We start from the raw sequence: 14,522 nt of genomic DNA, 5'->3' as shown, positions 1-14,522 counted from the left end.
TCGACAGCGTTCAACGCGAGACAGTAAAATGCCCAGCGCGGTTTATCAAGCCCCTGGGTCGCCAACATTGGTATTGGATCCGATCGCAGCACGAAACACGCTTCATAGTAAACCTACTAATACCACATTAAACAGTACCCGGTTCTCAACAGTGTTATTTAGACACCTCACACCCGAAAGCAGTGAAACTAAACACCAGCATATTGCTCTATTTTTAAATGATACACAATCAGTATTAATCCACACAGTGGCAAAAGCTGAACTATTCTGAACCTTGACCACTGCGCTTGGGTAAGAACAGCTGACGGTGGCCAAAGCAACGGCAAACGGCAGTGGAACACAAGTTCACAAACGCATTTTAAATCCGTACACAAAGCGACAAGCGTCGCCTTTTCAATGTATAATTAGACGCGATATGAGAATATAAAGAGTTAACCTGATACAGTGCAACCGGTTACAAGTAACAAAACACAATTAAATACATCATTTGCAAGCTAAAGAAAACAAGCAGGCAACCATTTACTTACACTTATGAAGTGTGTCAATGGGCCAGATCTGATTTCCTTAATTATCTTTCATATTGGAGCTTTTCTCCCTTCTCAGCTGTAGATCATTTCTATTTGCAATCATTGCTGTGGCACCTCTTGCGTGAAGTGTTGTATGTTCTCAGGGCTTACCTGTACTCTACTATGTCCAGAGATCAAATCCCCAGCCAGGGGGTTGTAACGCTCACCAGTGCTTCTCCTCAGCATGCAGCAGCCTGCCTTTGTTCGACTGTGTGCCTAATAAACTGGCCTTATTTTGCACGCATCCCTGGTGTATTGTCTGTCCATTACAAAATGGAGGAAGAAACTAATCCATGAGCCGTGTACTGAAGTTCCTGTCGAGCTCTGTTAAAGTTTCATACATCAGTAGTCTGATCCTTCCTTAAACAAACGAAAGAGTTGCCCATTGTCTCGCCCCCCTCACACTTCCAATAATATCCAGGTAAGCATCTTCATGACTCAAGACTTCAGGATCTGTCTTTGCTGCTGTGTTTGTGGGCGGGGCCGCAGGTTTAAATTTTCCCAGGTTTATGCTAGCAACAATTGGGCGGGGCTTATGTTTCGTAGCCACGTCACTCCGAAACGCCTAATAACTCGCTAACAAGATGATTCATTTTAACCACATTAGTTTTAAAAACTGTCCACTTTCAGATTTAAGCCTTAGCTGGATATTTCACTTCACTTAGCGCTATGTTACACACTACATGGAAGGTCAATTTCAAAAACCCATTATAGGGGCTCTTTAAAGAAAAGAAATTTAATATTTGTAATCTTTTGAAATAACAAGTTTTATATGTGTAAAATCCAAACATGAACTTGTATATTAAATATGTGATTTGCATTATTTTAGATTTGATGTGTTCTATTAATTAGCAACACGTGAGAGTATTTACTAATCAAATGTTTAACAAACCTTTTGAGAATCCCAGCTTCTGAGTGACCGTCCGTGCAATCTTAGAGGTGGTGGCGTCGCTGTAAAGGTACACTTCATCCACACTGTGCCAGTCCACGTGGCTCCGGCTCAGTTTCAGACTGTGAATGGCTGAGTGAATTAAGGGCACAAGTCAAACAGGTCTGTTTCAAATTACCTCCTGTTAAGTAAACTTCATGTCTGAATAGATTAGATCATTCCAATTAGGGTCTTTTTTAAACATTTGCAAAAACAGCTGACAGCTGATACCCCATCAGTAATAAACGTCCCACCGGTGTTTGACTTGTGTCACATGAAACAAACAGGAAGTCTGGTTTGTGGCTTATTTAACTAAGCGACTGTCTCTGAGTGAGCTGAACTAAGCGTCAATGTTAAGTCGTTCTTTTTGTGTGCTTGACCCCTAGCACAAAGCTTACCCTAAACCCTAAACACTAGTCATGGCAGGGTCTGTTACCGTCTTTGCTGTCCACTGTGGTGGCCACTGCTTCCGTGTCAAAGGTGTCCTTCATCTGCTGGCCCCGGAAACAGGCTAAGTGCTCCAGTTCAATAAGGTCACTGTCCTCCTCCTCCAAGGGCAACCAGGTGCCGTCTGTGAACCACTGGCCTCTCATGACTGGGATGTGGTCCTGTTCTGTAAAGCGGAGTGGTTTGAATTGTTATCTATTTCTAAAGTATGACTATATCTAACATCATACAATGGCAATGATATATAAGGATCAGGGTGGACCAGTTAAGTCACAGTCCCTTTTTGCACTTTTCGCCACATAGACTTCCATTCATATGCATGCGTATGTGGCAAACTGTAAACATAAGCTCATGCGACAAGTTTCCCTTGTCACTGTATTTTAAAGTTAAAGCTTGGTGATTACTGATCTGCGAAATCGAATCACATAATAGCGTGAGACCAATAAAAGATCAAAGCTCTGTACAGAAATTTAAAATATGGAGCAATTGCATGCTTTTTTAATGTCTAATTACTATAATTTTCCCGTCCCTTTTCGCAGTGACGTACGACAGAATTTTGCATGCGCAAGCTCTAGTGTGGCTGCAGCTTTAGACTGACAGCTAATCCACCCAATCAAATTACGCAAATCCTGCATAGTAAAGATGTAAAGAATAAGTAAGAAGAGACTGGTGGATGATTGGATAGTGGATTGATTTTTCTATTGTTGTTATTCAGTTCTATGGATGATTGGATGGTGGACTGATTTTTCTGTTGTGTTCTTCAGCTCTATGGTGAATAGTTAGCGATTACAATTCTAAATATGAATGAGTATTAATAGAATATAAAACACTTTTCAAAATCTAAAGATTACAGGCCCAACTTAACATTTTGCTAAATATAATTCAAGGCTATAATACCGCAGTATCTAAAAATAGCAACGGTATTAGTTTCAAAACTGTTATTCCATCATAAAAACAATGCACCTATATAGGAGACAAGGAATAAATATTCAATATAATTTATTTAATGGCTAAAGATGCGCATGTGTGGTCGTCATCACGAGACAGCGTGGAGGAGAAAGAGAGAGTTGGGAAAAAATGGTAAGCTGTGGACCAAGTGACCTGGAGCCTCATGTACGAAGACTTGCGTGGAAATCTTTCAAAAACATTGCGTACGCAGAAAAAAATTCTGATGTATGAAACACTGCGTACGCCGAATCTCACGCATATTCTTTTGTACATCTGAATGAACGTGAAACTGAGCGCAACATGCACGAGCACAAAACCCCTCCCTGCCTCCTCCCCCGTATAAATGTGCTAATGACTATGCTAATGGCAAAACCCAACGAAAAAGCAATGTCAAAACCAAGCAAAAAGAGAAACTTTGAACAGAATGTGAATTGGAAGTGCTGCTTTCGGAGGTAGACCGGAGAAAAGCGGTGTTATTTGCACGTTTGTTCTCCGGAATTAACAACAAAAGAAAAAAATAGAGTGGGAGAGTGTAGCTGATACGGTTAACACAGTTGGGTCTGAACATCGCACTGAGTGCATTAAAAAAATAAATAGTGTGGTTTATATCTGTAAAATGTTGCAAGACACTTAACAGTCTCAGTGGCGCTACTCGTAAGACGCATGTGATCATGAATTGATACGTTCGAGCATGAACTCGTATCCAGCGTCTGATGAACTCTTTCTTGTTTTTTCCCCCGCTACATATCAGATTTTGCCAACTATTTATCACGAGAAAGACAAGTAGGAATCATCAATAAGTTCATATCAATAAGCATCATATTTTATTTGCACATTTATTGAATAAAAATGTTTCTGATACACGCTTGCAAATTCATCTTCAGATAGTGTCTTTATAGCAATGTGCGTGCGGTAGATCGCTCAGATTACATTGGGAAAACAGGCAACCGCTGCAAATTGTGCTTTAATGTTTAGCTGGTCAAATGTATGGTATGGAAACCTTATATACCTGCTGAACCCGTCTCATACAGCTGCCATTGCAAGGCTCAGACACTTTGTAGAGAGGAATTTAACACAACTGCCTCTAGGAGTCGCCAATGGAAATAAAACAGACACGCACAAAAAATGTGTGTACGCCTGCCAGAAAGCTGCCGTGAAGCTGCGCACATTCCCACGTTCAGTTCATTGTTAGTAAATCCAAACGTGAGCGATTCTGAGCGTGAAACCTGGCGTACGCAAAGTTTTTGTGCGTACGCAGCGTTGATACATGAGGCCCCTGGTCTCGAAAAAAACAACTTCTGCAATTTGGCAGTACTTCAGGTTTCGACCAAACGAGAAGAGAGAAATATAGACGATTTTTTCAATTTTATAAATTGTGCAACAAAAAGGTGACCGCGAGAGATGGAAATACCTCAAACCTAAAGTTGCATACACGAAACTACCATCCACTAACTGATACGAGAAAGGACCCGAGTTCACTCAGTGCAACAGTTTCAATCCCTCCCGATAAAAGACCAACAACATCTAAGTCCAGTACGCAGCCAATGGTAATTGGGGCCTTCGGTAAAACAACAAAGTTCAAAAGGGATTTTTGTCTTATGTAATAATTTTTTTATTATTCAGGGTAATACCATATATTGAGGTACAATAGGGAGAAGGTTTGACGTATCAAAATTTGGATACCGCCCAAGCCTAGTGTGTTTTTATTTAAAGTGTGTGCTGTGCACTATTGAGAATACTGAACTGAAGCTTAAACTCATTTATTCATTCATTTTATTTTCTTAATTAATCAGGGGTCACAACAGCGGAATGAACCTCCAACTTATCCAGCATATGTTTTACGCAGTGGATGTCTTTTTTAGCCACAACCCAGCACTGGGAAACCCCAAACACTCTTGCATTCACACACATACACTACAGCCAATGTAGCTTATTCAATTCACCTCTACAGCATGTCTTTGGACTTGTGGGGGAAACCGGAGCACCCAGAGGAAACCCATGTGAACATGGGGAGAACATGCAAACTTTACACAGAAATGCCAACTGACCCAGCCGAGGCTCAAACCAGCGACTTTCTTGCTGTGAGGCGACAGCACCACTGTGTTGCCCCTAGCTTAAATTCACAACATTACAAATCAAATCACAATATCAGTTGGGAAAATCTAACATGGCAATATTTTAGGGATGTAACGGTATCAGAATTTCACGGTACGGTAATACCTCGGTATGAATGTCACGGTACGGTATTTATTGAATCATTTACAGGAAAAAACAAAACTTATGAAAATACTCCAAAAAAGTGCCAAAAGTGTCAATGACATACAAATTAGCCATCTATCTGTAAGCTTTAAAACAGGAACTTCAATTTTAATAACAAAAAATTATTAAACCATGTAAAAAAAATTAAGTTTCAATTTAGTATTGTTGAAAACTCATCACATTCAACATTTAATCACACTCAGCCCATCTACCCAGATGAGAGCTCTGCTAGTCGGACTTCTCATCAAGCATCTCCCGCTGGATCTAATCTCACTATATTTATTAAACGGGATATTTCATTTATCTTGTTGTCTTTATCTAACGACATATTCCCTGACTTTGGTCATTGGAATCTATTACTTGTTCTCAGGTAACGTGTTTTGGCTGAGCGCAAAGATAAGTTAATGATTAATGTAACCACGTACATTCTGTATATTGACTGATCGCTTGCCTTTATTTCCTATAATGTATAAACTTATTGTATGTTATACTTTTAAAATGGCCATTATCGATTCTTAAAACTGATACTCAGCAAAAGAGAGGCTGTGTTTCGTATTTTCACTGAAATTGAAAGGAGGCAGTTGTTATCGGCTCCGTTTTGATATAAATATGCACACAGTGAAGATGACGCTCATCTTATGCAGCACGGCGCCTCAACATTTCTGCTGTCTAAGTTGCTAATATTAAAATGAAAATAGGCAGTTCCTTAAATCATGTTTACAGTTTATTGTTGAGAAAGTGAAACAACGAAGCCAGGGTGATGTGAATGAAGTTATAAAGTACACTGTTCCCTTTGAAGATTTACCCATGTCCTCGGTATAATCTGCTTTTCCATATCAAACTGAGAAGAAGAGATGCAGCCTTGATCAAACTTGCGAAGTCTGAACTTACACGGAGATAATGCAGCACTGAACTGTGCGTGTAAAGCAGGTCGCACACCAGAAGCGACGCTCGGCGGCGCGCCACGCAGCGCCATGTATTTTAGAATTCTAATCATAGGTTTCTATCAGGATACACACACCGGCGCCGCAAGTAGGCGGCTGTCGGCGGCGCCCGGCGACGGCTCAGGACGCAGTTCATTTTTCAGCCGCGCCACAGAGCGCCATCTGATTAGTTTTATGTTAAATATCATTCGAATGTGCGCGTCTGGTGTGCGATACTTTAATCTGTCATGTACGCGCCGTGTCGCGGCGCTTCTGGTGTGCGACCTGCTTTAGAGTTTTACAGCTCTTTTCATCCCCGCTTCTAGCAGCACACTCCATTTCCGCATTACTGGATCTGTAGCAACAACAGACCGCAAGGGATGATGGTCAAGCATGGGCTGATGGCAATTGTAGTTTTCGTTACCTCCCGTTCGCTTCATTCGCCTGAGCAAATTTTCTCAGAAGACCTATAGTTTTACCGAGTCATGCGACTTCGGTAATATCGAAAAAAATTAATATTGCGGTATGACGGTATTTACAATACCGTTACATCCCTACAATATTTTGTTAATTAGCTGAAAGTGCATCCCCTGCTTAAAACCAAAGTCCTTTTAAGGCAAGTGATTTCACTCTGCGGCCATCTTTGAAACACCTCTTGGGCAGTATGCTCGGGCATTTTGTCTTAATGGGGAAACATCAAATTCTTCAAAACTGCTTGCCAAGCTTACCATTGAATTTCATATTATGAATCACCAATAAAATTAAACATCAGCTGTGTCTTTATTTTCATTTCTAAACATCCAAATCACACAAAATCTGCAGAAACTCACGTCTCGTCCGAGCCCCTCCCACTGAGCATCGTCAGTCTATAGTGATGGATGATTGGCTCTTGTACTAGAAGGCAGACTTTATTCGCCATTAGGCGATTGATGATTGCCTCCTGTACTAGTAGGCAAGGCTTTATTTGCCATGTAGACTGTTACACTTTTCCCCATTCACCAAGATTTGAGTGACAAGTCTTTTGTATTCTATAGTCTTTGGTAAAACATATGCTGGATAAATTGGCAAAAGAAAAATGAATGAATGAATATCTATTTGGAAAGAATATATAATTGTTGGGATTGTGATGATTCTGTAAGTGTGTGCATATGCCTGAAACATAATAAACTAATTAAAAGCAGATAAATACAATAAAGACAAGTTACATTTGAAATAAGCAGTGTTTTTTCCTTTTTCTGAGTCTAACAGTATACAGGCACAGTAACTAAATAATAAAAAAAAACAATAAAATAAAATTAACGGTTATTTGCGTTACTAACAGTACAATTTCTTATGCCTGAATGCTTTGAAAATGCTCATAGTCGCAGGCCTCAAAATCACACCATGCAAATGATACATGTAATTAATACAGACTCAACATTGCATATCCTGCAATGTGACTATTATCGATGACGAATATATGTGACGAATAATCACATTGCAATTTCAATGCTGAAACAATATATTGTGCTGCCCTAAATCACACAAAACTTTCAGATAGGCTGCCTTATTTTGTGAAAAACAACGTAAGCATGGATCCCTGTGAGGTAGATTTCCATGCGCAAGTTTAACAATACCTTAAATAATAAAATCGAATGTATCCACTGTATTAAAATAGATTAAAAAGAAAACAACCAAAGTACATGAACTATAAACATAAACCAATCAAAATGTAGAAATCAATGCTTATCTTGTTTGGTACAAAATTGCACAAAGCTGCAAATTTTATCTGTTGTTAGTTCATTCTCAGATAAAAAAAGAAGGTCATTTGAACAAAACTGTAATAATATTGATAACTGTCGTCATTTTCATGTGAAACTTTCATATCTATCTCTATTTTGTTCTATGGTAAAGTACTATGGTAAAAGATAAAAAATCTGCAAGACCTTAAAAACAGCTTTGATTGGTGTTCATACGTCACCATATTTGAGATCCAGTTTCTATCTGTTGAACTTCTCACCATTTTTAAACGATGACAAAAATCACAGCATCATAGATTTCCTGTAGGTTTAAATAAGCAGCCTGCAATCACACTCTATGAGGATTATCTCAAGATCTGTCTTAATTTGTGTGTGGGCTTGTTTGAACTTGTCGAGAACATCTGCTATTAAATCTACTATGGTTCTTTGAATGTTACTAATGTATTTTTTTCTGCCGTATTTATACTATTTTGGGCTATTTTCTTTTTAATCATTTTACGCAGTGGTTAGCACTGTCACCTCACAGCAAGAAGGTCACTGGTTTTAGCTCTGGCTGGACCACTTGGTGTTTCTGTGTGGAGTTTGAATGTTCTTCCGTCTTGGCGTGGGTTTCCTCTGGAGGCTCTGGTTTTCCCTACAGTCCAAATACATGCAGAATAAGTGATTTGGATGAAGTAAATTGGCCATAGTGTATGAGTGTGTTTGTGAATGTGAGAGTATATGGGTGTTTTCCAGTACTGGGTTGCAGCTGGAAGAGTGTACACTGGGTAAAACATATGCTGGAAAAGTTATTGGTTCATTCCGCCTTGGCAACCCCTGATGGGTCTGGGACTAGGCTGAAGGAAAATGAATAAATAATTTTACTGCCTTTTTAAACTTTACTGTTGTTTATTGACAGTGAAGCTGTTATGAAAGACAAATAAAAGGAACACTCCACTTCTTTTGAAAAGAGCCTCATTCAGCCTCCTAGAGATTAACAGTTGAGTTTTACCATCTTTGAATCCATTCAGCCAATCTCCCGATCTGATAGGAGCACTTTTAGCTTAGTTTAGCATAAATCATTGAATAGGATTAGACCATTAGCATCTCAAAAAAGTCACACTTTAAATAGTTAAATTCATTCATTCATTTTCCTTTGGCTTAGACCTTTTAATTATCAGGGGTCGCCACAGCTGAATGAACCGCCAACTTATCCAACTTATGTTTTACACAGTGGATGCCTTTCCAGCTGCAACCCAGTACTGGGAAACACCCATACACACTCATACACTTGGGCCAATTTAGTTTACTTAATTCACCTGTACCGCATGTCTTTGGACTGAGGGGGAAACCGGAGCACCTGGAAGAAACCCAAACAATAACGGGGAGAATATGCAATCTCCACACAGAAATGCCAACTGACCCAGCCAGGACTCAAATCAGTGACCTTCTTGCTGTGTCACTGAGCCACCGTGTCGCCTAATATTGAATTATCAACCTATTTTTTATTTTTTATTTTTTTAGCAAGATGGTATGGTTTAATCTAATAAAATCATTCAATGAAATTACTTGACTGTAAGTTATTGTGCTACATACATGAGCAATATCACACGAGTAGCAGTGCGATATGGCTGTATATCGGCACTGGTGGGAGGCGTGCGTTGCCTTAGTGCCCCCACCAGTGCCGATATACAGCCATATCGCACTGCTACGAGTGTGTATATAAAAACTAAATCAAACATAGAGAGTCTCAAAAACCCTTTTGTATGAGTAACTACTTTCTTCCGCCTTGGATTCAAATCATAAGTTGACAGTTAAACACCTTTAAAACAGTTAAAAGCATCTTTTAAACTTTAGATCTGTAGTGTCTGCTTTTTGCTGGGTTTATGTGGGCAGAGTAATACACAAAGGGTAAAGAGGCTGTAGGAGTTCTGTTATTGCAGAGTATCGCGAGGCTATCAGTCAATCAGATTCGAGAACCAGACAGAACTGTTGTATAAAGTATAATAATGCACTATTGATAACAGACAAGGGACTTTTGCCTTGAAATGTAGCTAATGCTCTGTCTGGAGAGTGTTCAGTATCCTTCCTCAACACAGATCCTTGAAGTGAACTTTTGCCTGTAAGATGATTAGATTCACTATCTTGGACTTTAAACACAAACTCACAAAAGTGTGAGACACGAGGACAGAATGATGCATCTGATGCGCAATGACCATCAGCTCTGAATCGTGGCTATAAGCCTCGGCTAATATTGGCAGGAATGACTGTACACTTCACAGTTCACACAGTCTGCATTTCTGTCTTAAGGTTAATTGTAAATTCTGTCATGTTAATATCTTAACGAATACAAACACTTTGAGTGTAGTAATCTCTGTGAATATTACAGGGAAAGAACTGCATTGTCTGTTGTCAACTGTGATTTTTGCAGCACTGCTCACACACTAGTCTAAACTGTGCAGCTTTCTGTCGAGGGTTTGTGACCAATGTTGCAGAATCTGTGAGGGGAAATTCCAGATCAAATGACTAAATTCTGCCTCACAGAGCATCTCTAAATATGATCACAATTTTGAAAGGAGTACAAAATTAAAATTCTACGAATGTGCCTTATTAAAAACACAAAAGGAGGATGTTAAGATATCAATATAATCTTAATATAAGTGACCAATAAAACAACAATGCAGTCAAATTACCTTTGATTAAGGAACAGACTAATGTATAATGTTATTCAATTAAACCAATATGTCAAATCGGATTCAAACCATCTTCAAGAGATTTAAGAATCACAACAGAGATTTGTGCCATTAAATTACAATTATTAACCAATCAAAATATCGTTTTCCAGAATAACTATAAATCACACTAGTTAGGTAGCCTACTTTTATATCACTTTTTTGACCTGCACTTTCACTGTACAGGTAAGAGCTGTATACACATTCAGCGAAAAAACTCTTTTTGTTACCCAATGTCATGGTTTGGATGATGGCATCATGCCTGTTCTCTTTAAAGTAAGCTTGTAAAGAAACTCACGGTTCCAGTACACAGGATAGCAGCTCTTTCCCTTGATGTCCACCTCGTAGAGTCCTCCACGCACACACACTGCGTCCACGTTGACGCTGTCTGACCTGAACACCGAATCGTCCGCTGAGCATCCCGCGTCCGCGCTGTCGGGTACCGGCTGAGCTGCCACCGCCGCCGACTGCCTCCGAACCGCCGGTTCCTCGCATCCTGAAGGAGACTCGAATAAATCCTCCGCTTCTTCCGTCGCATCCCTCCGTTTGACCTCTTCCGGATTAAGTTCGCAGTATTTACGATACGCCAGCTCGATTTTTAAGGAATCGTGGCCAACGAACGGTTTCCAGGTCCTCTTGTCCTCCTTGTAAAACCAGCGCACCTCCTCTGGTCCGAGTTCCGTGACAACTTCCCCGCGGTGGCGCGAGCTGTTGGAGCGGTTGCGCTTTTTCGTGGCGACGTTCCCGTCACTTTCGCTGTAATTCGGGTCGCCGGGGATGTCGAGATAATCAGTGTCCGGATCAGAGCCGAGATGGCTATGATAGCCAGCGAAACCCTCCTCCACCAGGCCTAGCATCAGCTGGCCTGGGGGAAGCGGCAGATGTCCGTCCAATGTTATGCCCGGCTGCACCGCGTCCATCCCGCCGTGAATCGCGTCGCCCGTGGGGTCGTTAAAGCAGGACGCGCAACCATCATCCATCCTTCCCCATTCACTACCGCTGACATTTTCTCTGCTTTCCGAGCAACTCAAAGACGATTTGTCCTGACAAGCGCTCATTACTGTCGCCGCTTTCTAGAAAACAGCAAACAGAGCGGTTTCAGCACCGGTCAGCTGATTATAATAACAACAAATCTAACGGTGTCAAAACCTCTCCTTCCCCCGGCGCCACTAAAGCGGCCAGCATCTGTCCGGAGGCGTCAATCACACACGCTGGACTTGGACTCCATGAATTACTAGCAGATATCACTCGGGCAGTCCTCAAGTTATCGAGCAGACACGCCAACCTGTTCACTTTTCATTTATATGCCGACTGTATTTCTCCCCGTGGAGCCCCTCTGCTCTAAAGCGACGTCCAATTCAAAAATGAATCTTTATGTTGAGTCGAGTCTTTTTTACGGGTCCAAAAAATAGTTTGAACGAGTTGTCCTGAAATGAATCTGTCCGAACTCGATACCATACTAAACCATACTCGAATCTCAACAGTCGAGGAGGACCTTGGTTTAAAATACATTATAGTATGATTGTTTTTAATTGAAGTAAACATTTTGTCATGACTGTATAACGAACGTAGGACGTTGTTTGATGCAGATGCAATTTAATGCTAACAACTTGATGCAAATAACCCTTCATATTTTTAAACACAATAGCTACAAGCTTATTATTCTTATTATTTTTATGACAGTATTATTATTATTATTATTATTACTATTATGAAATTATTATTATTATTATTATTATTATTACAGTGTTATAATAATAATAATAATAATAATAATAATAATAACAACAACAACAACAATAATAATAATAATAATTTATTATTATTATTGTTATTATTATTACAGTATTATTATAATTATTAACAACTACAGTACTGTCATTATTATTATTAATATTATTATTACGATAATGACAGTATTATTATTACAGTATCTATCATTATTATTATCACTGTATTATTATTATTATTATTATTATTATTATTATTATTATTATTATTATTATTACAATCTGTCTAGGTTGCTTCTCTGTGGTTTCTTCCTGTGATAAATTTCATAAAACCACCTTGCATTTAGTAGCCACAATGTGGTATTAAATGCAGTTTGAACATGTTTGTGGAAGTTTATGAAATTTGGCTTAAATGAATACTAAGAAATATATATATATATATATATATATATATATATATATATATATATATATATATATATATATATATATATATATATATATATACATATAAAATAAAACAAATCATCGTTACATATCATTAACATTAACAGCAACAACAACAATAATAATAATAATAATAATAATAATAACATTAATAATAATTGTTAAAAACATTTAAAAATGTCCACATGGTGAAGCACATTGAAACTAAACCGTCTTTGATCCGGATCGTTAAAAGGATCTGTTCAAAAGAACCGATTCGCAGAAATGAATCATACTTCCCTCCGCTATCTTGCTGTAACGCTCCTCCCTGTGCGTGACGGTTTGTCATGTGCGGTTTTGTTCCTCTGAGCTTCCGTAGCGGCTGTCACAACCGGAAGTTTACGTTGGTGATTCCTGCAGGGTGACAGACAGACGCAAAGCAAGACAAGACTCAAAGCAACCGCGGTTTAATAAAAGAAAACAGTATTTATTCGCACCGTATTAATGTAACATTTTAAGCATGGCCGCGGAGTTTTTAGTGATGTTGTATGAATACTCTCCTCTCTTTTATATTGCTGTTATATCATTGTGTTTCATCATCACTGTGGCGGTTGTGTTGGGCTGGTAAGTCCATATTTTTAGCTTTAAATATTATGATATTAATCCAATGTGAGATAGTTTAGTTAAGTTTAGAGGGTTTATAGAGATGGACAATGTCTGGTTTCACTTTATTTTACAGTAGGTGTGCGTAATGTGTACTTATAGTGTACTCACCTGTGTTATTACACACTCTACCTACAGCTATTACACGCTTTGTGTAATGACTTTGATTAACATGTGGACGTGAAACAGGTCTTTAAAACAAAGGGTCTAAATAATGTCTTATCAGGTTGAATCTCCAGTTAGTTCCCTCTTGAAAGCAGAAGTTGACATTACACCCTTAAAGGGATAGTTCACCCAAAAGTAACATTTACTCACTATGTAATCACTCTCAAGTGCTTATAAACCTTTTTGAGTTTCTTTAATTTGTTGAACACTAAAGAAGATATTATGAAGAAAGCTAAGAATGTGTAACCATTATAGGAAAAACAAATACTATAGTATACAACAGTTGCAGGTTTCCAGCATTCTTCAAATTATCTTCTTTTGTGTTCAACAGAAGAAAGAAACAAATTTTGAAAAAGTGAAATGTGAGTAAATGACGATGAATTTTAGTTTCTGCGTGAACTCTCCCTTTAATCTCTGTCTGACTAACTTTAGTTTCTCCTGTCAAGGTTTGGGTTTGATGTTCCAGTCATTTTGCGCAGTTCAGATGAGTCTGAATCTGTCATTCCTGTGCCTGAGAGGAAGATGGTGCAGGTGATCAATCCCTTCGCCTTGGAGGTCAACTCTACTTCTGCTTCAGTAACCGGTGAGAATCAGCAAATGTTGAAATTATCTAAAATAAGTGAAATCTTTCCATGTTGCCATGAACCAAGTAGTTTTTTTTTTACCAAAATTATGTTGTTGGTGTATATTTGTATTTTACAATACTGTAAAAATATCTATGTCAGTGATTTAAAACCATTTTATTTAAATTAAAGTATTAAAGTCACACAATTGCCATAAATGCAAAAAAAAAAGATAAATAAAAAATCTACATTTTTTTCCTTTTTTGTTCTATTGAGAGCCAACTTTTATTTATTTTTTATTTGGATTAGACCTATTTATTTTGGGTTGTGCAGTTTAATTCACAGAATTACTACAAAATATGTTGGATACTCTAAATTCTTTTTTTTTTTCCAATCCATAACACGTTTATTTCCCTGGATTAAAATATAAAACATATACTGTGTTCAAATACTG

General features: G+C 38.6%; 2 protein-coding genes across 4 annotated transcripts in view; one reads left to right on the top strand and one right to left on the bottom strand.

Annotated features, from left to right (window-relative positions):
* Positions 1 to 11,579, bottom strand: part of ddhd1b (DDHD domain containing 1b) — a 42,174-nt gene extending 30,595 nt beyond the window's left edge. Inside the window, 3 exon segments of the mRNA NM_001030246.1 lie at positions 1,459 to 1,587; positions 1,931 to 2,107; positions 10,820 to 11,579. Coding sequence (NP_001025417.1) covers positions 1,459 to 1,587; positions 1,931 to 2,107; positions 10,820 to 11,579 — 1,066 coding nt within the window.
* Positions 1 to 14,522, top strand: part of cgrrf1 (cell growth regulator with ring finger domain 1) — a 50,573-nt gene that overhangs the window by 32,998 nt on the left and 3,053 nt on the right. For 2 of the 3 annotated variants that reach the window (XM_087297846.2, XM_087297845.2), the window contains exon 2: positions 13,952 to 14,088. Coding sequence is in view for 2 of the 3 variants with exons in the window: in XM_087297845.2 (XP_087153971.1) it covers positions 14,028 to 14,088 (61 nt within the window). In the remaining variant the exon portion in view is untranslated. Of the gene's footprint in view, positions 1 to 13,095; positions 13,302 to 13,951; positions 14,089 to 14,522 lie in introns of those variants that run through there. The other variant, NM_001045257.1, reaches the window with a different exon arrangement.

This window comes from Danio rerio, chromosome 20 (genome assembly GCF_052040795.2).
Source record: "Danio rerio strain M-AB ecotype USA chromosome 20, GRCz13ab, whole genome shotgun sequence".
NCBI lineage: Eukaryota > Metazoa > Chordata > Actinopteri > Cypriniformes > Danionidae > Danio > Danio rerio.
Note: the sequence above shows the minus strand (reverse complement) of the source record. Positions and strands in the feature narration are given on the sequence as shown.